Here is a 25,261-nt window from a genome sequence, read left to right as displayed (position 1 = left end):
AATGTTGTGTGGTCCCTGGTTTCCCTGTTTAAGCAATGGTTATAATTGGTCTGAACAATCTAACTGAATAAAACCTGGGACCAGGACAGAAGGACCGTGTCCACATTCTTCTTCTGTTTCAACTGTCCAGAGTGGTTCAGTTTTCAAAACACTGCTAATTTCAAATGAATAGTTTTAAGTGAAAATAAATTCATATATTAAGGAACCTGTCAACCAAAAGGAGGTTTCAGGAATATGTTAGACCTTTTCTTGAAGAGAACAATCCAGAGAATCTCCAGATCCATCTTGCTGAGGAATATATCCATTTGGAAGGATATGTGGCTGGTAGTCCTCCCGTTTTCGTTTGCCCGAAGTCATCATGAAAAAGTCCTGGATGAGAAAATTCTTACTGTAAGGTACAATTAAACATCATACTTAATGAGAACACCAATGATTAATCAATTTTGCTTTCCCGCCAACAATCAAGAGGGATACAAAAAATCAAGCAAAGCTGTAACAAGGATTGAAGAAAAATATATATTTCATTAGATGAGACCCTTTCATGCATCAACTAGAATTTTAATTCATAAACAACAAAGAAATCACCAAGGTTTTTCTCACTTCTCCCTCCTTATTAACCACTTCTTCCAAATCTATCCTTCTCTAAACAGCATAAGTTTTGTCAAACTCCACTTCCCTCTCTTGAAGCAAAGAACCTGAACCAAATCATCTCTTCTTCAGCCTCTTCAACAGCTTTAGTTTTAACTCAAACTCGGACCCTGAACTATGGTTTCTTTGATGACCTCCCTAGCTTCAGAGCCATCTTCCTATGTCTCTTGATCTGCATAACAAAGATTGTTTATTTGACAATCAGGAACCCCTTCAAACTCCTCCAAACATGTGTCAAAAGGTCGGTTACAAGGATTCTTTCTCTTACAGTCTTTTAAACTTATTGGATGGGCCAGCATCACACAGTCACACACCTTTCAACCAGGACCAACTGACTATTTTTTGAATTCATCTTTTTTTGTATTCACTGACATCTTGCCAACATCTTTAACACCTTTTACCAACGAACACTTTCCAACCTCTTTTCTTTTCCTACCCAGCTCTTTGCCCAATCTCCCAACAACTTCAACACAATCATCTGAAATGACGTCCTCTGGATATTTGGCAACACAATCTAAAAGCAACTTGACCCCATATCTGTCTGTTGAAGTCATTTTTTTATTCAAATAATATGTAATAAGTGGGTTAGCTAGTCTGCTAGCCAAATCATTAAAACTATAAAAAAGTATCCCGTATGGGAGTTCCCCCTCTTTAAGTGGGGAGTTCCCTCTCTTTAAATGGGAGGGACAGGTGTCCTTCACCTAGGAGGAGGGGGTAGTTACATAACTACCCCACTCCCTATTTAAGCTCCTTAAGGGGAAGCTAGAAACACAGACAGAGAGACTCTTCGGAGAAAATTTTCACAAGAGATTCATGAGAAAAGCAAAGATAAGGGGAGAAGAAAAAGTAAGTGCCCAAGGGAAGGCAGTGAAGGAAAAGTCTCACTAATACAAGTAGAAAAAAGAAAGTCCTCTCTGTGAATACTTCCTATATATGTCTTCTGCTATGCATCCTTCTTCCTCTCTCTTTTATTTTCACTTTTGAGAAAGGAAATAGAGGGAAATAAACCATCTACAACCAGGTGCCTCTACTTGGTTGATTATGGTCCCTCTTTCAAGACAAAGTTAGGGATTAAACCATCTACAATCTAATTCTCAAAGACTGATTATGGTTCCCTTCAAATGAAAATGAAGGGTAGAGGGAAATAAACCATCTACAACCAGGTGCCTCTACTTGGTTGATTATGGTCCCTCTTTCAAGACAAAGTTAAGGATTACACCATCTATAGTATAATTCTCGAAGGCTGATTATGGTTCCCTTCAAATGAAAATAAAGAGCAGAGGGATGAAAATTGTCTACAATCAAGTATTCTGTTTGATCGACTACGGTTCCCTTTTTGTATTCAAAATTCCAAGGATTAAGGCTGTCTACAATCAGAATTTCATCTGATTGACTACAACTTATTGTGAAGAAAGGAGTGAGAAGGAAATTTTCTTTGTAATTAAAAAGAAAAGAGAAATGTATTGCTGTATTTTCTTTTTCTTTCTTCTCATTCTTGTACACTTGATGTAAAAGAAAAGCAAATGAAAAGTTCTTTTTAAGTACCCAATTGTTCTTTTCTTTTGTTCTATGCGTTCATTTCTCCAAGTCAGAATCAAAAGGTGTTCTCTACTTTCTTGTGGAGATGTAACTAAGGGGAACAATCTGTATGATTCCCTAAATGGGCCTTACCTAAAATAATAAAAACTCAATCACTTGATTGACTGAATTATGTTGCATGAGAATTTATAAAAATTTTCACACCAACATAATTTTGGCACACCCGATGGGACCTATTTTCCTTTCAATCTCTGACGTAGAGTATAGAACAAAAGGAGAAAAAAAAAAGGTATGCGTAAATCTTATATCAATATTATCTACTTTTAGGAAGAAATATCTTAGACATGGCACCTAAAGTGGTTGTCTACTACCACAAACTGACTGCTTCGAAGAAGGAAAAGATAGGAGGCTCTAAGAAGCCTTCCTACAAGGCAACATTTACTGTGGACGTGAATCCTCTTGCTTCTGCTACTATGTCTTCTGTCACTAAGGTGGAGAAAAAGATCAAGAAAGAGAAAAAAAAGAAGGTCACTAAAAAAAGAAAAGGCAATAGATGTTCCTTCATCTACACAAGTGAAGCCCTAAGTAATTAAACTCGGAAATTCAAGTAGAAAAGGTTCTTCCTCTTGTGGGAAGAAAATTATTCGTAATCAGAAGCCTTCAACTAGAATTGAAGGATCTTCAAAACAATCTCCAATTCCTGTTCGTAAGCCTAGATCCAAGAGGCCTCAAAGGCTAAAAAGCTACAAAGTAGAACTCCCATTTCCCTTGCTGATTTTGCTACAGAAAGATCAAAGAAAGCAAAATCAGATATGGAAGCTAGAAAATGGGCTTTTATTAATGGATACATGTTTGCTAAACAAGCAAATTTTTACTTTGCACCGGGGGTATACACTATGCCCAATGAAGAACTTAAGCCTTATAAAGGCCCTATCACTAGAGCAAGAGCTCGATTGTTGAAAAGTTCTGAAGACATGTCAAGTTCAAGTTTGACCAATGAGTCTGTCACTTCCAAAGTTAAACTAATCCAAGAAGATCATAAATCTTCAATTCAATAAGATGAATCTGTGGATGAAATTACTTCACAATTGCAAGGAATTGCTATGTCCTTGGGAGAAGGCCAAGAGCCATCTCCTATGACAGTCATAGTGACTGGCACTTCAAGTTTAGAAGAACAAATTCAAGAGATGCAACGAAAGATGGCAGAAAAGGATGCAGAAATTGCATCTTTGGCTGCTCAATTGGCAGCTCAAGCAAGCACATCTGCTAGAGAGTCGTCTCCACAAGCATCAACTTCTACTCCTGCTCCTCAAATAGATCTAAAGACACTTATTGCAGAGGGAATAAAGGAATTCCAATCATCTCTCACACCACCTGTCCTTGGTTACAAGAAACCATATCCTACCTATTATGATACACTCCCGTTTCCTTCAGGATATCAAAAGCCCAACTTTGAGAAATTTGATGGATTAAATGGGTCTCCCTATGAACATTTGGCCCATTTCTTTTCTGTGTGTGGTGAATCAGCAATGTATGATGCCTTATTAATAAGGCAATTTGTGCAGTCTTTAAAAGGAGTAGCTTTTACCTGGTACACAGAATTAGCACCAGGATCAATCATCACATGGGATGATATGCAACGTGCTTTCTTAGCACAGTTTGTGAGCTCCAAGAGGAAATTATCAATTACAGACTTGGCTGAAATGAAACAAAGGCCAAATGAAAGTGTAAATGAATTTTTTTTTTTTTTTATCAATAACACTTTCATTAATTCATCAGTAGAAAATTTACAAGTGGAAAACAAACACACTTATCTTCCAAGAGTCACAAAGAACTTCAAGAAATGAAAAAGAAATTACAAAGATACAAAGACACTAACGTTACAGCTTAGCCCAAAACAAAGAATCCCTTTCTACCCCTTGTTTTGCTAAATCGTCAGCTAGGGAATTAGCTGATCTTTTAATCCAACATGTCTTAACTTCCATCTCCCACACCAGCCATTTGAATTTCCTCTTCTCATTATTATACTTCCATAAATCATTTTGATCTTTAGTCAGCCACCCTATCACCACCTCTGAATCCCCTTCAATTATAAATTTCTTGATGTTCAATTCCTTAGCTTTCCGGGCTCCTTCCATAACTGCACATATCTCAGCTCTAAGGAAGTCACCCACTCCAATTGGGCCTGAGAACATAGCAGAGATGACCCCATTTTCATCTCTAAAAACACCCCTGATCCCCGATTGTCCCGGGTTTCCCCTATTGCATCCATCAAAGTTTAATTTCAAGAATCCACTAGGTGGGGGAGTCCAAGCCACACTCATTACTGACTTGGTCTGCGTGCAATTTGCAATTTCACCCCACTTCCTCAACATGTCATCCACAGTGTAATCTGTGAATATTTCCAAAGATTTCAGCCATTGTACCGCCCTAAACTTTATGATAGCCCTCAGATCTGCTGTTCCTCTCTTGAGTTTCTGAGAATATCTTGGAGTTTCTTTCTTCCCACAGTGTCCAACATACTGCAGCCCTTAGTCCTCTCCACATTGTCCTTCCCCTTTTTAACTGCCACCTGAAAAAGGAAGGTGAGAAAAGGCCCTGCATGTCTGATGGGGGATTCTAGCTGCATCCAAATAAGGAGAAAGCCCAATCCCACAATGACCTCGCGAAGTGGCAAGACACCATTAGGTGAAAACCAGTCTCCCCATCTTCTTTACACAGAAAACACCACTGAGGTGACAAGCAAATATTGGGTCTCTTCTTTTGGAGTAGATCACCAGTGTTGATTCTTTCCAGATAGGCTTCCCAACAAAAACTACCAACCCTAGGAGGTATAGCTCTGCACCAAACCTCACCAACAGGGAAAGGGGACAAGGTAGAACTGGTGGACTGACTTAAGACTTTGAAGAACGAAGCACAAGAGAAAATGCCACTGGGGGTAGGTGTCCAAATTCTAGAATCCGCCCTAGTGGGGTTTAAGTCAACACTATCAAGAAGTGCAAGAAGGCTCGGAATACAGTCGAAGTCTGAGTCCCTCAATTCCCTTCTTAGACCCAAGTTCCACCCAATCTCATAAGTGGAAGAGGACAGAGTGGTGAAAGACGAGATCGGCTCATTTTTCAAATCAGAAAGAGCATACAAAGACGGAAACTGATCCTTTAGAGGGGCACTCCCCACCCAGGTTTGTTCCCAAAATTTTATGGAGTTACCGGAATTCAAGTCATACCTGATATTAGGAATGAAAACTGGTAGCAGGTCATGAATGGCTTTCCAAGGAGAATTGCTTGTGATCCTAGCTCTAATTCTAGCGTCCCATCCATTGTGCTCCAGCCCATGAATACTTGCCACTATTCTAGCCCATAGCTTCTCCTTCTCCATAGGAAACCTCCACAACCACTTCCCCAGTAGAGTCATATTCCTTCTCCTAATACTCCCAAGCCCCAAACCACCACACGACTTACTCCTACACACTATTTCCCAGCTAACTCTATGATCCCTCTTCTCTTCTCCCAACTCCCACAGGAAATCTCTCATTATCTTCTCTAATCTGTTAGCAATCTTCATTGGGATTTTAAACACCGACATGAAAAAGATGGGTAAGTTAGCAAGCATGGCCTTAACTAGTGTAATTCTCCCACCAAGAGAGAGGTAGTTCTTTTTCCAGGATACCAATCTTTTTTCAAACCTTTCCATCACTGGGTTCCAGAAACTCTCTCTTGGGAGTATCACCTAATGGTAATCCTAAGTAGTTCAGAGTCCACCCCGAAACTTCACACCCCAGCACTTCAGCACTCTCCCTGATCTCTCCCACCTCCAAATTCACCCCCACTACACAGCTTTTCTCAAGGTTAACCTTCAAATTGGACATTTTCCCAAACAGTTGTATCACCGACTTTAAATTCCTAATAAACCTCACATTACCACCTTCACAAAACAGAATCGTGTCATCAGCAAACTGTAAATGTGTGAGGGGGGTTTCCATCCTCCTAACCCTCCAGCCTCTAATGAGCCCCCTAGAATCTGCTCTGTGAATTAGATTCGCCAAAACCTCCGCAATTAAAATGAACAAGAAAGGAGAAAGGGGATCTCCTTGTCTTATTCCCCTACTGGCTAGAAAGAAATCTACCACTGTCCCATTCACTAGCACTGAATAATGACAATTCCAGACACAGCCCATGATCCACTTACACCATCTAGCCCTAAACCTGAATTTAGTTAAAACTTTCCTCAAGAACTCCCAGTCCACCAAGTCATAAGCCTTTTCCAAGTCCAGCTTACAGGCCACTCCCTTCTTCTTCTTATCCCTCTTAAAGTTCTCCACACTCTCATTAGCAATTAAAATCTGGTATGTAATTTGTCTTCCAATCACAAAAGCTCCTTGATAGTGTGCAATGATATCTGGCAGTACCTTCTTCAGCCTCAAAGACAACACTTTTGCAATGATCTTGTACAAGCTATTAACCAAGCTTATTGGCCTAAAATCCTTCGGGTGGGATGCATCTTTCTTTTTTGGAATTAAGGCTATAAATGTAGAGTTCACACCCGGATTGACAATTCCTCTCCTGAAAAACTCCTCAAACACCCGCAAGAGATCATCTTTCAAGATATCCCAACAATCCTGATAAAAAGCCATTGTAAACCCATCCGGCCCTAGAGCTTTTGTTCTATCCATAGAAAACACAGCCTCCTTGATCTCTTCTATATTAAAGCTTCTTTCCATCATTCTCCTGTTCTCCACCCCTACATCTGGCCAATCCAAACCTTCTACCCACACCCTTCTACTCACAGGCCTTCTTAGAATAGATTTGAAATGCTCCACACAGTGTTTGGAGATAAAGTTCTCCAAACACAGGCCTTCTTGTTGTACTAACTCAACTCCATCTACTACCAATTTGGAGATAAAGTTCTTCCTTCTCCAGCCATCTGCTAGAGAGTGGAAATACCTAGTGTTTCTATCTCCCTCTTGCAACCATTTACACCAAGATTTTTGCCTCCAGCTAATTTCCTCCTTGTGCAGGCAGTCCTCTAACTGTCTTCTCAATTCTCTCCTGAGGTCATTGTCTTCCTCTCCAAATTCTCCCCTTTCCTCTTTAAAGTCAAGGCTTTCAATCTTCTTCATCAAGTCTCCCTTTCTTTCTTTTGTCCTCCCGAACTCCATCAAATTCCACTCCTTGATTCTTGCTTTCAAGAATTGTAGTTTCTTATGGAATCTCATCCCCTCCCACTCCACCAGCGGGTTATACTCATGCCACCACTCCCTCACTTTGTTAGGAAACCCTGGATGAAGTAACCACATATTTTCAAATCTAAAGGGGGTAGGACCTCCACACCTTCTTTCCTCCTTACATAACACTATGGGCCAGTGATCCGATGTCACCCTTGGGAGAGCTCTAGAAGCCAAGGTTCACCCTCATTTTCTGGACATGTTTCTTGACAGCCCAACACTCTGCTCCATACAACATAGCTGGCCAATAATTAGATTGGTGATTCATTAAAGGCTCCTCAGGTGAAGCACTGTTCTCTTCCAGTAAGGTTGAAAGTGTAGAGAACACTGATGTGGACCCCACTCGTATTTCATTACACAATGGAGAAATACAAATCTTCAGTGTGTTGAACAGTTAAAGGAAACTTCAGTAGTACAAATGTGCGCTAACAATCTCTTGCCAGAGATTGCTACCTTTGTAGGCATAGCAGAACCTCAATCATTTGATGCATTGGTTTCTAAAGCCAGCAATGTGGAAAGACAAATTGCCAAGCAAAAGACTGTGGCACGCAAGCCCAATCCTCCTTTAGAAACAAAAAATGATGGAAAAAAGCTTGTAGGCAAAGGAGAGACCATGACCACCTTTGTTAATATTAAAAGGAAGGATAAGGCTAAAGGAAAGGATGTCCCTAAGCCTATGACTCTGCAAGAAATAAGGAAAAAGAAATACTCATCTAATAATGAGGGTGCGGAAGGAAGTTTATAAATCTGCTAATTTTCATTTCCCTTCTTCAAAGGAAGAAGTTAAAGAGAATGTTGAAAGTAGTCTTCAAGAAAGCAAAGAACCATCAACTTCAAAAATCAAGATTGTTCTATCATTGCAATAGGAAGTCAAAGGGAAGCAAAAACCTCAAGTTGACTCAAAACCTAAAGCTACCTTTAGGTACATTCCAAAAAGCCAAAGGAAATTGGGGCAAAAGGCTCTTACATCATTGCAAGAGACTACAATGGCGACATTGATGACAAGTTACACTTGTCCACTTAGGAAGACTGATCAATCCATCCCATACACTCAACTTATTGTGTCAACTCCCCTCCCAAAAAATGGAAGAAAGAATAGAAGGTTAGTTCTCCAAAAGTTCAAGCCATTGAATCACTACCATAATCCTACATGTAGTGATGCAGCATCGACCTCAGCAATCCCTATGTTCACAGAACGTGAAAAGGCTATTTTCATCCAAGAGGAGATAAAGCCACGAGTCTCTGTCTTCAAACGACTTAGAGGTTTATGAAAAGAAACAAGTCTCTGTTTTCAAGAAACCTATAATTCCAAACCAAAAGGTCAACAAGGATGTGGAAAAGAAAGAGCAACCCAACATTATCATTAAAAAGTTGGAAGATGGTGGAGAATTCAAAATAGAGGTCCATTACATCTCCACCAAAGAGCATGACTCCTCACATCTGGAGGATCAAGGTAATGCCTCAAGAGGATATCCCTCAATCAATTAATCTTCTCCATGAAGATGAAGAAATAAAAGAAGTTAAGAGGCTCAGCCTACACCCTCAAAAACTTGAAGATGGAGGTCCAGCAACAGTAGATAACCTTCAAGAAATCAACCTTGAAAGTGTTGAAGACCCCAAGCCCATCTTTGTCTGTGCTCTACTTACTAGGGAAGAGCTAATAATGTATGAATCCTTACTTAAAGAATACGAAGATGTTTTTGCTTGGGGTTATAAAGACATGCCAGGATTAGATCCTAAAATAGTTGCACATAGATTAGCTATTTCTAAGGATAGATGTCCAATAAAACAAGCTCAACTTCGCTTCAGACCAGAGCTCACTGTACAAATTGAATATAAGGTTGATAAATTGATAAGTGCTAGTTTTATTAGGTAAGTAAAATATCCTACATTATTTGCTAATATTGTTCCTATTAGAAAGAAAAATGGACAAGTCCGCATCTATATAGATTTTAGGGATATTAGTGATGCATGTCCTAAAAATGAATTTCCACTACCTATTATAAAATTGCTACTAGATGCTACTACGGGATTTGAAGCATTGTCCTTCATGGACGGCTTTTTAGGTTATAACCAAATTAAGATGGCTCCAAAAGATGAAGAGCTAACTACTTTTCAAACTCCAAAAGGGATATTTTGCTATACAGTTATGCCCTTTGGCTTGAAAAATGTTGGAGCTACATACCAACGAGCCATGACAGTCATATTCAGTGGTATGCTCCACAACACTGTGGAATGTTATGTTGATGATTTAGTGGTGCAAACTAAGAAAAGAGAACACCACTTAGATGATCTCAAAAGGGTTTTCGACAAACTTTGAAAACACCAACTTAAAATGAACCCCTTAAAATGTGCATTTGGGGTAACTTCAGGGAAATTCCTTGGGTTTATTGTTCGACATCGAGGGATTGAAATTGACCCTATAAAAATTAAGGCAATCTTAGAAATGCCTCCTCCCTGAAATTTGCGAGAATTACGCAGCTTACAAGGGAGACTTGCTTATATAAGGAGATTCATCTCCAACTTGTCTGGTAGATGCCAACCTTTCTCTAAGTTGATGAGGATGGATGTACCTTTTATATGGGATGAAGCATGTCAAAATGCTTTCCAAAGCATAAAAAATTATTTGTTAAACCCGTCAGTGCTTGCCGCACCAATAAAAGGAAAGCCATTGATATTATATATTATAGCTTCACCAAATACTCTAGGGGAATTATTAGCTCAAAATAATGATAAAGGAAGGGAAAATGCCCTTTATTATCTGAGTATTAGCTTTAGTATTTGTTGTTCAAAAGTTACGACATTATTTGCTTGCACATCCAGTTACCTTAATTTCTAAAGCTTGTCTCCTCAAATATTTGCTCTCTCGGTCAGTCCTAAAGAGTAGACTAGCAAAATGGTCACTTATTTTATCTAAGTTCAAGATAAAATATGTTCCTTTAAAAGCAAGAAAAGGACAAGCTTTAGCTGACTTCTTAGCAGCTCATCTTGTGCCAGACAACATTGAACTTTCAGAAGACCTCCCAAATGAAAGGGTCTTATACATAGAAACCGAAAGACCATGGCAACACTATTTTGATGGAGCTTCTTCAAAACAAGATGCAAAAGCGGGGATTGTGTTCATCACTCCCACAGGAGATTAGATTCCATATTGTTTCTCCTTTAAATCATATGCTCAAACAATACGGCTAAGTATGAAGCAGTCATTATCAGTTTAGAAATGGCTCGGGAGATGAATATTAAATATTTACAAGTCTTTGGTGATTCTAAATTGGTGGTTAACCAGTTAAATGAATTGTATGGGGTTAAAAAGTTAAGTTTAATCCCTTACTTTAACAGAGCTAGAGAGTTAATATCTCAATTCAACAGCATACAAGTGAGTCACATTCCAAGGTCAGAAAATGATAAGGTCAATGCCTTAGCTAAGTTGGTTGCGTCTCTTAGTTTACCTAAACAAAGACAACTTCATATTGCAGTCAGCGAGAAACATGTTCTTCCCCCCATAAACGAAAGAGTTTGGGAAATTGTGCTTGTGAACTTTGTCACAATTCAGTCGAAAGAAGAAACCACAGATTGGAGAATGCCCATAATCAATTATCTACAATATAGGCCCATCCCGATAGATCCTAGGAGTATTGATGTATTACGCCAAGCTGAACATTATAGATATATAAATGGCACTTTATATAGAAAATCCGTAAATGGAATTCTACTTAAGTGCCTTTCTAGAAATGAAGTCTAATCAGCTCTCCGCGAAATACACGTAAAAGAGTGCGATGTACATCAGAATATCCCTGAAATGGTAGGATATTTAGAAGAATTGGGCTATTTTTGGCTCATTATCATCTTAGATGCTATCTGCATCTTAAGGAATTGTGTTACCTGCCAAAATCTAAGGGGTATGTTACTAGAAGCGATCAATGTTAACATGGTTACAGTGTACCAAATCGAAGAAGAAACAGATTGGAGACAACCCATTATTGATTATTTACAATATGAGAGATTACTTATAGATCCAAAGAAAAGAGTCGATATACGTCAACAGGCCCCACGTTTCACTTATTTCGGCGACACCTTATATAGAAGATCCTTTGATGGAATCTTGTTAAGATGTCTATCTAATGAAGAAGCAAGAAATGCATTATATGAAGTCCATTTAGGCACATGTGGAGCTCATCAAGCCGGACCAAAAGTTGTAGGCCAATTAAAAAGGTTAGGTTATTATTGGCCTACTATGATTCAAGATGCAATACAATTTTCTACTTGCAAAGTATGTCAACTTCATGGCGATTTTATACATCATACGCCCATGCCTCTTCACCCTACAACATTATCGTGGCCATTTGAGGCTTCAGGCCTAGATGTCATCAGTCCTTTTAAACCACCATCTTCTAAGTTACATTCATATATTTTGGCTGCCAATGATTATTTTTCCACGTGGGCAGAGGCAATTCCATTAAAAGAAGTTAGGGCAATAGATGTTTCCAAGTTCATTCAAAACCATATCATATACAGATATGAATTCCCTCCAAAATTATATCGGATAATGCCTCGTACTTTAAGTACAAGGCCATGATAAAGTTAGTTGAGAAATATAAATTCTAGCATGCTAAATCTGCAACTTATAACCTCTCGTCAAATGGACAAGCACCTTTCAACAAAGTTCTTTGCAAAATACTTAAGAAGATAGTATCGAAGAATAAAAGAGATTGGCATGAATGCCTCCATAAAGCACTTTGGGCATATCGAACAACAGTACGAACAGCCACTAGATGCACACCTTATGGTTTGGTATTTGGAGCAGAAGTTGATCTTCCTCTAGAAGTTCAGTTGCCCTCTTTAAGGATTGCAACACAACTTGTACATCTGGAAGAAAATGTAAAGATAAGGCTTGCTGAACTTGAGGCTCTTGATGATAAGAGACTCATAGCTCAACAAAGACTAGAAGTCTACCAAGCCCAAGTTGCATGCACCTTTAATAAAAGGATGAGATATCGGTCATTTGCAGTAGGAGATTTAATCCTAACTATCAGAAGGCCTATCGTAGTTACAAGGAAAACTTCATGGAAATTTGAACTCAAATGGAAGGGCTCATATGTAGTCACTAAAGTCTTCCCACAAGGAGCATATGAACTCCTTGACTCTGAAGGTCAAGTAAAATACCATTGTGTAAATGGTAAATTCATTAAGCGCTTTTACGCTTAAACAAAAAGAAGGCTTAAATGAAGGACCACCAATGCCTCTTATGTGGTTAAACTGATGAGTAAAACCACCATGTCTACACATGGCTAAACTGCTTAGATAAACCACCAATGGTATCAGTACGTGGTAAAACTGCTAAAATGCCCCACTAATCGCTCTCATGTGATCAAACTGTTGGAGCAGCACATGAACTTCGTTGATTTGATCCCTAAATGGGTACGTAGGCAGCCTAATATATAGGTCCAGCCATAACAATAATGTAAAACATATATTCATTTAAATATCAATGTTATTATAAAAGCTTCTAAAGAATGTATGAACAAATCAATACATTTCAAATATCTTTAAAGAATTAGTGCCTTTGCTCATATGAGATAAGTAAATTCTCATAACTAGCCACACAAGCCTCGTGGGCTTTCATTTGTTAAACTCCAACTTCCAACTTGCAAGCCTTCAATTGAACTTCTCACTCTTTACATTTTGCGAGCTCACGGTCAAGAGAAAATTTCTCTACTTTCAATGCCTCATCCTTTTGTTGTTCTTCAACAAGTCAATGTCTAAGATTAGTGACATGGCATTTAGCTTCCTTGAGCTCAGCAAGCAAATCAATCATTCTTGAAGCTATCTCAGAACAATTCACAACCATGTCAGCCTGTCTCCCATGAATAGCATCAATGCGGTCAATGCATTTCTTATAACGAGAAACGGCTTCTCGGTATTTGAGTTCATCTATGCCTAAACCTTTTGCAATTTCAGCTTGTCGGGAGCAACAGTCTTTAGCTATAGATAAACTTTGGTCACAACATGACAGAATTTCTCCACCCTTGTCTGAAGACCAGGTGCTAGAGTCACCATTGATTAAAGTACAGAAAGGCTGTTATGGATCTCCTTACTCTTAAGGATCAATTCCTTAGGGGAGGAGTTGTTTACAATTTCCAAAATTTCTTGGAAGCTGTGATTCACAAACTCCGTCATACCTTCTGAGGTAGGTAAATTATCATCAACAAGCGAAACATTTCCAGCCTCGGCATTCTTCTCATTACCTTCTAAGAAAGGTAAACCATCATGGACACATGAGGTTTCTCGCATATGGCTAGTTTCAAATTCAACATTCTTCCCACTACCTTCCAAAGAAGGTAATTTATCAGAAGCACCATCCACCATCATTATACCACTAGAAGGGTCAAATTGGTCTATCAAATTACTAGGATTTGTCATTTCTTGTAAAGAAGTATCCTCTACAGAGTGTGATAGTTGTTCATCCTCGTTCTGTAATATAGGACCAAGCATACTAAGAAAGTCTTGACCTTCATAAGCATTCTCTTCCTAAAACAAAGAAAAAAACAAATAATAAACAAATAAGAATGTAAACACAAAACAAACAAAAAAAAGGTGACAACAAATTTGAAAACAAAACAGTCCTACTAGGGGAAAATCATTGGGAAAATTCTCTAGATTAAAAGGATCCTCCTCTACCTCATCAATTGAGGGATGTGGATATCGAGCTCACTTAAAATAAACACCTGAGTCTTCTTCTAAATGATCTAGTATCCTCTTAGAACTAGAACCAACTTCCTTGGTGAGAGGGTTAGAAGTTGTCGCTCCATCAATAAGACAAGTAGAGACATCCTTCAAAGGACCAAGAACAACTTGAATACATGGATGAGTTGGTTTTCGTGGACAAACAGTTGAAACAATGTGTACCATTGAATGGTCAAAATACATGTGAGTATTTCTACTCCACCATCTGACATATGTGGAAGTGGTATATATAGAACGGTTCTTTTGTGGGATTATAAAACAAGCCCCTGAGCCTCGAGAGAGAAAACGCATCCAAGTCTATCCCAAGTCAGCAAGAGTGCAACCTGACCGATCCACAATGTTGAAAGATAGCCTATTATAAGGGACGCTCTGGTCATATCCTAAAAACCGAGCAAACCTGTTGGGGAATATGGCTCTAAAGCAATTTCATTATTCACCCGTACTAGAAGTATATGAGAACGTATACACACCAAAAACTCAATTTCTCTTGGTTTTATCTCACGAGTATCTGCATACTCTATATCTCGCTTCAACCCACTATTGAAAGTAAAAACAAAAATTTTCTGCAAACCGAAAAAACATTCTTGCAGCCCAAGCATTAAAGATCTGGCAACCCATGCTACTAGCGACACATGCGAGGGTAAGAACGGGGATACTCGCTACTAGAACGCCTCCCAGTGAGATTTGGAAAATATTCTCCTAACATCTCTTGAGACTCATAATGGCAAAAGTTGTTTCTCAAAAGAGTTGTATTTTTTATGCCCAACATTCTTCTGTCCAACACTTTTCCTCCCTATATTTTACTTGGGTTCACTCACAACTCCAAAAACCATGTCACCTCTATAAAAGTATCATATCCATAGTGAATAGGAAATGGCCTCCAATCCGTAATGTTCATATAGTTGAGAGTAAAGTTGTAAGAGTTCAGTTGCAATAGGATATTTTCTCAATTCATCATTACATGGAAGGTATTCTTCATAAGGAATACCTAGGATTGGTACCACATCATTTTTATATCCCAAAGTGAAATCCCCAATTCTCCAAAGGGAGTAGCAAAGTGCTAGTTGCAAGACACCATAATTCACAAAAAGCACACAAAATTTCGGGAAAGCGATTATAGGTGTATTTAGAAACACCAATGGCTCCATATATTTCCGCGTGTTTTAGAACTTCTTCATGTTTGTCCAAAATAACTTCAATCCATTCATGTAAAATGGCAAAAACGAGGCACAACCAAAAAACTAAAAGTCATCCCATCTCATACCTCGCACCAGCATACCATGCAAAGTAGGGCCTTTGCTCTCATCCCAATTCACCCTAGTTATAGCATTAAAACTAGGGTCAACCTTTTCCAATAACAGCATATCTAAAATGCCATTAATGACGGTGGATATTTCTATTGTACCAGATTTTTCCTTAGTAGTCTTTAAAGTACCAAAGGAAGTATGCTCTTTAGGAGTCCAAGTGGAAAGTTGCTTTTCCTTAGGAGGTATCCAAACAAGGAATAGGTTCTCTTCAGGAGATACAAAATTACAAGCAGACATTGGCCTAAGGAAATTAGGTCCAACACTTCCTTCATTCCCTTCGTCATTTGGGGCTTTCTCATAAAGAGCAGGAACTCGTTGAGGTTGATCGTTAGCATCTCTCCCATGAGAAACATTTTGTTGAAGGGTATCCATCTAAAAAAATGGAAGAGATCAAACCAAACAATTTTCCAACATTTTTTTGGACCAAAAGTTGTCTTTTCATCAAAACCCTTAAATCTGAAATTAATCTCTAATGGTCAATCGGAACCATCATCAAGTAGTTAAACTCTATAAAAATTGGTATCTATTATTCCTTCTTTATGAGGTCCAAATCATTCCCATAGTCATAATAAAAAGTTCAAATATGAAATTGATCTCTATATGAGATTAAAAGCCTGAAATTTATTGAAACATTCTTCTGTAAAGGGGGTCAAAATGATTTTATGAAATCAAGATAATTTCCAATGAGGTCAATTTAACCTAATCTCCTTATGAGATCAAAATGATTTTATGAGATCAATGTTATTTTATTTACTTTTGTTTTTTTTTTTTTTGAAACTGATTTCTTCATGAGATCAATGCAATCTTCAAACATGTTGATATGATCTCATGAGATCAAGGCAACCTCTAATCCTTCCCTCTTTATGAGATCAAAATTTCAAAGCTGAAATTGAGAACATATCAGCCTAAGACCAAGAAAGTCTCCATTTAGGTCTACTTGAAAAATTAAAATGATTTTTAAATAAAAGAAAATCTCCTTAAATTGATTTCTGTAGTCAAATATTTGATATAATCTCTCTTATGATATCAGTCATTGATCTAAGAAGGATGAAACAAATATTTATGAGATAAGTTTTCTTCTTTTTCTAAGTTTGATCTCTTTTATGAGATCAGATGTGAAATTGATCCCTGTAATGAGCAAGGGGGTCACATGTGAGAAGTCCCTGATTAAAAAATCATCAGTACTAAAAGAAGCTTTAGTACTAAAAACAGAGTGAACATACCTGAGAAAAAAAAGACACAGAGAGAGAGATCTTAATTAGCTAAGAGAATAGCAAAGTGTTGGCAAAGTTGTTAATTGTTTTTGATAACCAAAACATAGGCTGTGTCCGAAATAAGATCAACAAATCAGAATATATAAAGAGAAAGATAAGGAAGTTCTGCTATGTTGTGCAGAGACATGCTGTTTCTGATGCAGTGGCTACTGCAAACTTAACTTTTTAGTAAACAGCAGATACATTGTTTCAGCATACATGCTGCATGCAGTAATTACACTGCAAATCTTGGCTTTAATGAACAGAAGATACGCTGTTTCAGCAGACATGCTGATGCAGTAATTATACTGCGAAATTGGATAAAAAAAACAGCAGATGTGCTGATGTGGTACAGCAAACTTGGCTTTAAAAAAACAGCAGATACGCTGTTTCAGCAGACATGCTGATGCCGTGATTATACTGCAATAATCCATTGAGGAAACAAGTGAGCCTTTCTCTTGATAGCAATCAAATATATATATATATATATATATATATATATATCAAACCTGGTTTAGGGTTTTTTCTCCTCAAGAGAAGAAAAAAATCTCTCTTTGTTCGTCCACCACTTCAGAAAACAAAGAAAACTTTCTTTGTTTAATCACAGATTGTGAAGAGAAGACAAAAAGTCTCTCTTGTTGAAAGATTTCAGCAGATCCTTGACTTGAATAATGAAGGAAAGGTTTCCCTTTCTCTCATGAACCATAGAGAGCTTGTGTAAAAAAAATAAAGGCTGAAATGCCAGCCCATGTCTTTTATAGCCAAAATCAATCTTACAGTCCTAATGTGATTAGGATTGTTCATTAGGGTTAACAACAAAGGCTGGGGCGTGCAGCCCACTTAACAGCTTTATAACAACTAATTTGCAGGCCTACTTTAAGTTTAAATAAGAAATGTTAAAATGGCCCACTTATAGTTTTTAGTTGGGCCCAACTGCACAGCCTTTTTTAGCCCATTTAATGGCTTCACAGCAGGCCATACGTGGGCCTCATAACAACTCATGATACAGCAGCCCATTTAGACGCATTAAGTTTAAGCCCAAGCCCCCTTAAATAAATTAAGAGGCTAGGACCACTTTTAAAAGGGGGTTAAATGCAAAGAAAGTATAAACCCAAGCCCTCTTAAGTACATTAAGAGGTTGGGAGCACTTCTAAAAGAGGGTTAAATGCAAAGAAAGTATAAACCCAAGCCCTCCTAAATACATTAAGAGGTTGGGATCACTTCTACAAGGGAGATAAATAAAAAGAAAATGTAATCAAAACCCTCTTAAACATATAAAAAGAAAATATAAGTCCAAAACCTTAATAAGCTTTCAAATTTTCCAATTCAAAAGGATTCAAAATGACCATTAATACCCTTAGGGGCCTACTTGATGTTTAATTAAAATTTCATCAAAAAAAAACAAAATAAAAAATAAAAAAAAAATAGAAAAGGGAGTAAATCACATCCATTTATGGATTATAAAATGAAAAAAAAAGAGACCTAGACCGGAGGCACAATGGGGTCTTCGTAACATAAGGTTTCCAGTGTAAGAATCCTATTCAGATTAGGACTCTTCTGTTCCAAAAAAAAATCCTACTACAGCCAGGATTCCTCCACGAATCCTACTTAAATCAGGACTCTTATTTTATGAGCCTACAAAATAATTATCTTGGTCAAAAACAACTCGGGATCCAGATTTAAGGGTGGAACAAAGATAATTTCACAAAACCAAAGAGTCCTACCTCAACCGGGACTCTTCCAACTGTGAAAATCTGTGATTAACTCTCAAATACTCAAATAAAATCATACAATTAATAACAACAAGCATAATAAAATAGAGAGTCCTAGTTGCACTAGCACTTCTCAATTTAACAAGATGAGTAACTATAAACCCTCATCAAATCAATCAAATAGTTAGATTATATCAGATTTTTATCTAACGAAATATATTGCAAGAATCCTGATCATACTAGGACTCTTCCAACTTTGACTCAATTCTATTCTAATAATAGAACTTTCATAAATTTTGACCTTAACTGCTTATTTGAGCCTTGTATGCCCGTATTCTAGGATTCTGGGCCCACAGTGCTCAAGGGGGCAATGTTGAAGTCATTTTCTTATTCAAATAATATGTAATAAGTGGATTAGCTAGTCTGCTAGCCAAATCATTAAAACTATAAAAAAGTATCCCGTATGGGAGTTCCCCCTCTTTTTGAGTGGGGAGTTCCCTCTCTTTAAGTGGGAGGGACAGGTGTCCTTCACCTAGGAGGAGGGGGTAGTTACATAACTACCCCACTCCCTATTTAAGCTCCTTAAGGGAAAGCTAGAAGCACAGACAGAGAGACTCTTCGGAGAAATTTTTCACGAGATTCTTGAGAAAAGCAAAGATAAGGGGAGAAGAAAAAGTAAGTGCCCAAGGGAAGGCAGTGAAGGAAAAGTCTCACTAATACAAGTAGAAAAAAGAAAGTCTTCTCTGTGAATACTTCCTATATATGTCTTCTGCTATGTATCCTTCTTCCTCTCTCTTTTATTTTCACTTTTGAGAAAGGAAATAGAGGGAAATAAACCATCTACAATCAGGTGCCTCTACTTGGTTGATTATGGTTCCTCTTTCAAGACAAAGTTAGGGATTAAACCATCTATAGTCTAATTCTCAAAGACTGATTATGGCTCCCTTCAAATGAAAATGAAGAGTAGAGGGGAATAAACCATCTACAACCAGGTGCCTCTACTTGGTTGATTATGGTCCCTCTTTCAAGACGAAGTTAGGGATTAAACCATCTATAGTATAATTCTCGAAGGATGATTATGGTTCCCTTTAAAGAGCAGAGGGATGAAAATCGCATACAATCAAATATTCAGTTTGATTGACTACGGTTCCCTTTTTGTATGCAAAATTCCAAGGATTAAGGCTGTCTACGATCAGAATTTCATCTGATTGACTATAGCTTATTGTGAAGAAAGGAGTGAGAAGGAAATTTTCTTTGTAATTAAAAAGAAAAGAGAAATGTATTGCTGTATTTTCTTTTTCTTTCTTCTCATTCTTGTACACTTGATGTAAAAAGAAGCAAATGAAAAGTTCTTTTTAAGTACCCTATTGTTCTTTTCTTTTGTTCTATGCGTTCATTCCCCCATGTCAAGATCAAAAGGTGTTCTCTACTTTCTTGTGGAGATGTAATTAAGGGGAATAATCCGTATGATTCCCTGAATGGGCCTTACCCAAAATAATAAAAACTCGATCACTTGATTAAGTGAATTATGTTGCATGAGAATCTATTAAAAATTTCACACTAACACTATCTCATCACCAACCCCCAGTCAATCCGATCCAACCTATATATTGTATTGTATTTTTTTCTAAAAAGACATGTATATATTAATATATATGATGAAAATAGTTAAAAAAATACTTTGTATTTTTTATTTTGCTTTATATAAACTCTTATGTTTCTTTCTTTTTAATAATTTATTAAAATTTCAAAAATGAAATTGGATCGGATCATATTCGAATCACTACTTGTGAGATCTGATCGGATCTTCAAATCCAATCCGATCCGTTTGCATCCCTACCCCTACTTCAACCTCCAAAGAACCAATCAAAAGGGAATCAAGACAAATACCCCCATCAATGATCTCAACTCACCTCCCCTTACTCGGCTTTCCTCCAAACCACAATCATTTTAATAGCCACTAAACTCTCCTACAGGATCAAAAGGCAACCAACATTTCTTATCACTAGCCTCCCAAACTTCTATTGATTTAATACCACTAGACCTTGTTTCAATAGCCTCCACCAAAGCAAAGCGGGAAGACTAATACCATTGTTTTAAAAGGCATGGGAGGCACACGCCTAGAGGCGCATCTCTAGTAGGGATGCAACTTGGGCAATCCTAACCCAAGCCCAAACCGACCCAGCCCAAAATTTTACACAGGTTGGGCTTGGATTTTTAGTCCTTGGGCTGGTCTCAGGCCCAAGAATTTGGGCTTTTTTATTTTTCAAGATGGGCTCAGACCTAGCCCTTAGGTAGATCGAACGCAGCCCGAGACCATCCCAATTATACACATTCAAAGTTTCATACCTACATGTATTTGCATATATATTTACATATATACATACATATATGCATATATATTTGCTTAAATGCATACATACATGTGTAATTTTAGAGCGGGTTCATTGACCAACCCAAGCCCAACCTAAGTACATCAATTTACAATCCGGGCAGGGCTCGAGTTGGGAAGATCGGGTTTAACCTCAGACTCGGCCTGGGATCGAGCCTTAAGATCAAATTTTAGGGTTGGGCTTGGGTTAACCATAAACCCGGTCCAACCCTAAAACTTGCACCCTAGCCTCAAAGTGAGGCGCCCCCAAAACACCTGAAGGCATATGCCAAAGACGTTGACACAGCTCAGGTGCAAGAGCCATACACCTCGTACACTTTTTTCATGAAGCGTGCTAGAAATGTATGCCTCACACGGCTCATGCACACCTCATATAAAAAGACAAAAAAAAAGAAAAAAAAGGAAAGGAAAAGAAAGGGAAGAAAAAAAAAGAAAGAAAGAGAAGAAAAAAGAGAAAAGGAAAGAAAAGAAAAAGGAAGGGAAGGAAAGATAAGGGGAAAGAAAGTGGGTCGGGGTGGAGCCCCCAGACCCCCTTTGACAAGACCCCCCCTTTCAACTAGTGTTATGCACCTTCATTCTTCTTAATATAAAAGATTTTCATTAAAAATAAAGAAAAATGAGATCCTCCTTCCCCTTCTTACTCCTCCCCTTCCCCCTCCTGGCTCCTCATCCCCCTCCTCTTAAGGAGGCTTATGCCTCCTTGTGTTCAGGAGTCTTAGGCCTCTTGCATTCTGAATTATGCCTCATGCCTCTAGCTCTAGGAAGTGGAACGCCCCACGGACGCCTCCACATTTTAAAACATTACTAATACATACCTCACCAAAAAACATGTTGGTTCTCATGTTTCTGCACTCCTTAATCATCTCCTCAGAGCTCAAGGCATCTCACGACTTCCCCTCCAGCCTCTTCTCCTTCCAAGAATCTACTTCACCTTAAGAACTCCCTACATCTGCAACTAGCAACTATTGCCCTTAACTGAACTCCTAAAAAACCCCTGGAATCATCTTCTCCAACTTTGGAGATCCAGCAACCACCACGTCACCGCCAGATTTACCAAAAGCAAAACCTATAATCTTCGACTTCCTTCCCGCTGACTTTGCAAAGGTTTTGTTCTCAAAGATCCTTCTCGATCGTAGCCATAGAACCAAGACCCTTTCCATTCACCAAATTGCAAATGGGTAATAAAGACCCACCAATAAAAGGGGATCATAAAGAGTCCCAAACCGACCCATTAGATCTGGCTCAAACCACGACTCAGCACCAACCCAATTTGGACCAGCAAAAGCAAGAGTCACCCGACCTCTAACCCTTCATAAACCCCAATTTAGAACACTTCCCAACGTGTCTCACAACTATGCCCTCCACCTCCAAGCCCAGTTTATTTAAAATTCAAGGATGAGCTCATCTTCCACCTCTTGCCCCTGGCCCTTCATCTTCCGTTTTTCTATCTCCCACTCCATTTCCAATCCTGCTGCAACTTCCTTCAAAGAAATAGAATCAAACCATCTAAAAGGAAAACTCCCTTCCACTGCTATCCTTAAGTCATCCCATACTCCTGCAAAGTTCAAAACCAAAGACGTCAAAATTAAATGAATTTCTTACACTTCAACTAAAAATCTTGTTGTGATTCTATTTTTCCAAGCTTGATTTCTGGCATCAATTTTCTTAAAGCTACCATAAGCATCTTCCATTGCTCTAAACATTTGCAAACATCATGTGTGAAGAGGTATAACATACACCACGATTCAGACTATGCTCCTTACACCCTCCCCGACATTTCTAATGGCACCCACAAGAGGACACCATCTGCCCAACCTAAGATCCGTGAACCAAAACTAATTGAATCCTGTTAAAGCACCTCATCTAATTCTTCTTTACAGCTCAAAATGAAAAGAAAGAAACCTCCATTAAGTTTTCTTACCTGAAACTTTTTTTTGAAGGTGAAGTATTGTATTATGTATCAAAATTAAACAAAATATACAATCATCCCAGACCCATGTACGATGAGAATCTGTGCTAAAGGAGACCCAACATCCCCAAAATAAATCCAACCAACAAGAAATTACATAAAAGTATCAAGAAAGAAAATCCTTATCAAAAAAAGAGCTTGTGTGTCTAGCTTTGGAAAGAGAGTGATTAGCCAACCACAACTACAACATGCCCAAAATTTTTTTGAGAACCTCTTTTGAGTTTTGACCCCCTTCAAAAATTCTAGCGTTCCTTTCACACCAAACTGTCCAGAACACTGTTGCAGGTATAATGTTTCAAACTACCCTGCCAGCCTTACTTAACCCCTTTATCCACCAAGCAAACATGAATCTCTTCATATCAACTGGAAAGCACATCTTTACCCCCAAAAATTTCCAATATTCCAAGCAAACCCATTTCACGACCTCTTCCTCATCAGGTTCTGCGAAAGCAAAGACTTGAGTCCAAAACTTTTAAGTGCTCTTGAAGTTCAACGTCACAAACAATCACCACCTTCCCCATTTCTTTTTTTTTTATCAATAACTGTGGATTGAATTAATATTAAAAATATGAGAAAATTACAGGGCAAGGGGGCTAAACAATCTTAGCTCCCAAGAACAACCATTAAGCATCAAAAGAACAAAAATTACAAGACAGCCCAAAAAATAGAATGTTTGTTCACCCCTTGTCTAGCTAGACCATCTGCCAAAAAGTTCGCACTTCTTTTTACCCATTTGTATTGGATTTCCATGTCCTTAGTCAGCTACTTGAATTTCCTCTTTTCATTACTGTAATTCCAAAGTCTAAGACTATCCTTTTTCAGCCAGTTTACCACCACTTCAGAATCTCCTTCTATGATCAACTTGTTAATGCATATCTTTGATTCTTTGTACCCCTTCAAGAGCTGCAAGAATCTCAACTCTCAAAGAATCTCCCACCCCAACTGGTCCAGAATACATAGCTAACAGCTTCCTTTGTTCATCTCTTATTACTCCTATTCCGGATGACCCTGGATTGCCCAAGCTGCTGCCATCAAAGTTCAGTTTAACAAAGTCATGGGGTGGGGAGATCCAACAAACATTTGAGGCCTTCCTCATTGAAACAAGTTATGCTATCACCTTCCACTTTCTTTGCAGTTCATCAACTGAGAATTCTGCGAACAGAGCCAAGGTTTTCAGCCAGTGTATAACCCTAATGTGGATGACCTCCAGCATTGCTTCCAAACTTCTCTCCTTATCTGTAAATATTCGTGAATCTCTCCTCCCAAATAGTCCAATAGACTGCAGCCCTCATACACCTCCACATAAACTTGGCCCTTATTGTTGGCCAAAACGGCATACATGTGAATAGGCTTTGCACATTCAAAGGGGGGGTCCACCTGCACCCAAACAAAGTACACCACTCCCAAATGATGTTAGTGAACCAACAGGAGATTAGTAAGTGATATCCAGACTCACCATCAGCTTTACAGAGGACACACCGGTGAGGACAAAAACAACTATTGGGTCTTTTTCTTTGAAGTAAATCTGCTATGTTAGCTCTTTCCAGAAAGGCTTCCCAACAAAAACTCCCAACCTTAGGAGGTATAGGATGACACCAAACCTCTTTAACAAGGAAAGACAAGCCCGTAGAAGAAGAATGTGTGAGAGCGCTAAAGAAAGAGGCACAAGTGAAAGAACCAGAGGGGGTGAGAGTCCAAATTTGACTATCTGCCTTTGTTGGCTCTAGGAACACCCCTTCAAGAATGGATAAAAGTGATGAGATACCATCAAGCTCTGTGTCCCTGATATCTCTTCGCAGGCCCAAGTTCCAGCCGACCCAAGAAATAGAATTAGAAGGAACAATGAATGAAGACACCGGTTCATTTTTAAAAGTGGAAAGGGCAAAAAGGCTTGGGGATTGGTCTTTTAGGGAGGAATCCCCAATCCAAACATATTCCCAAAAATTAATGTGATTGCCTGAGTGCAAGTCATACCTGATCCATGGAGAGAACAAAGGTAGAATAGCTTGAATAGCTTTCCAAGGAGATGCTCTTGTACTCCTTGCCAGAATCCCAGAGTCCCATCCATTTGCTGCAACCCCATGAATACTTTCCACTATCTTCACCCAAAGTTTGTCCTTCTCCAATGAGAACCTCCAAAGCCATTTCCCCAGAAGAGCCAAGTTCCTATTCCTTAAATTCTCGATACCCAAACCTCCCTCCCTCTTACTCCTACAAACCATCTCCCACCCCACCCTATGGTCCTTCTTCTCCTCCCTCGGCTCCCAGAGAAAGTCTCTCATTAGTTTTTCTAATCTACTAGCCACCTTTGTCGGAATCTTGAAGATTGACAAAAAGTAAACAGGAAGGTTAGCTAAAGTTGACCTGATTAGAGTGGTTCTCCCTCCAAGAGAAATAGTTTTTCTTCCAAGTTGCTAAATTCTTTTCAAACCTCTCCACAACCGGAACCCAAAACTCACCTTTCTAAGGGTTA

The 25,261-nt window shown here is 38.5% G+C and overlaps 1 protein-coding gene across 2 annotated transcripts in view; it reads right to left on the bottom strand.

The window, feature by feature from the left end:
• The window catches only part of LOC104600834 (transcription initiation factor IIA large subunit-like), a 66,554-nt gene that overhangs the window by 19,158 nt on the left and 22,135 nt on the right, over positions 1-25,261 (bottom strand). For both annotated transcript variants that reach the window (XM_010263967.3, XM_010263968.3), the window contains exon 6: positions 244-369. In XM_010263967.3, coding sequence (XP_010262269.1) covers positions 244-369 — 126 coding nt within the window. The remainder of the gene's footprint in view (positions 1-243; positions 370-25,261) is intronic.

The sequence above is a fragment of the Nelumbo nucifera genome, chromosome 3 (genome assembly GCF_055504915.1).
Source record: "Nelumbo nucifera cultivar China Antique chromosome 3, China Antique-T2T, whole genome shotgun sequence".
Lineage (NCBI taxonomy): Eukaryota > Viridiplantae > Streptophyta > Magnoliopsida > Proteales > Nelumbonaceae > Nelumbo > Nelumbo nucifera.
Note: the sequence above shows the minus strand (reverse complement) of the source record. Positions and strands in the feature narration are given on the sequence as shown.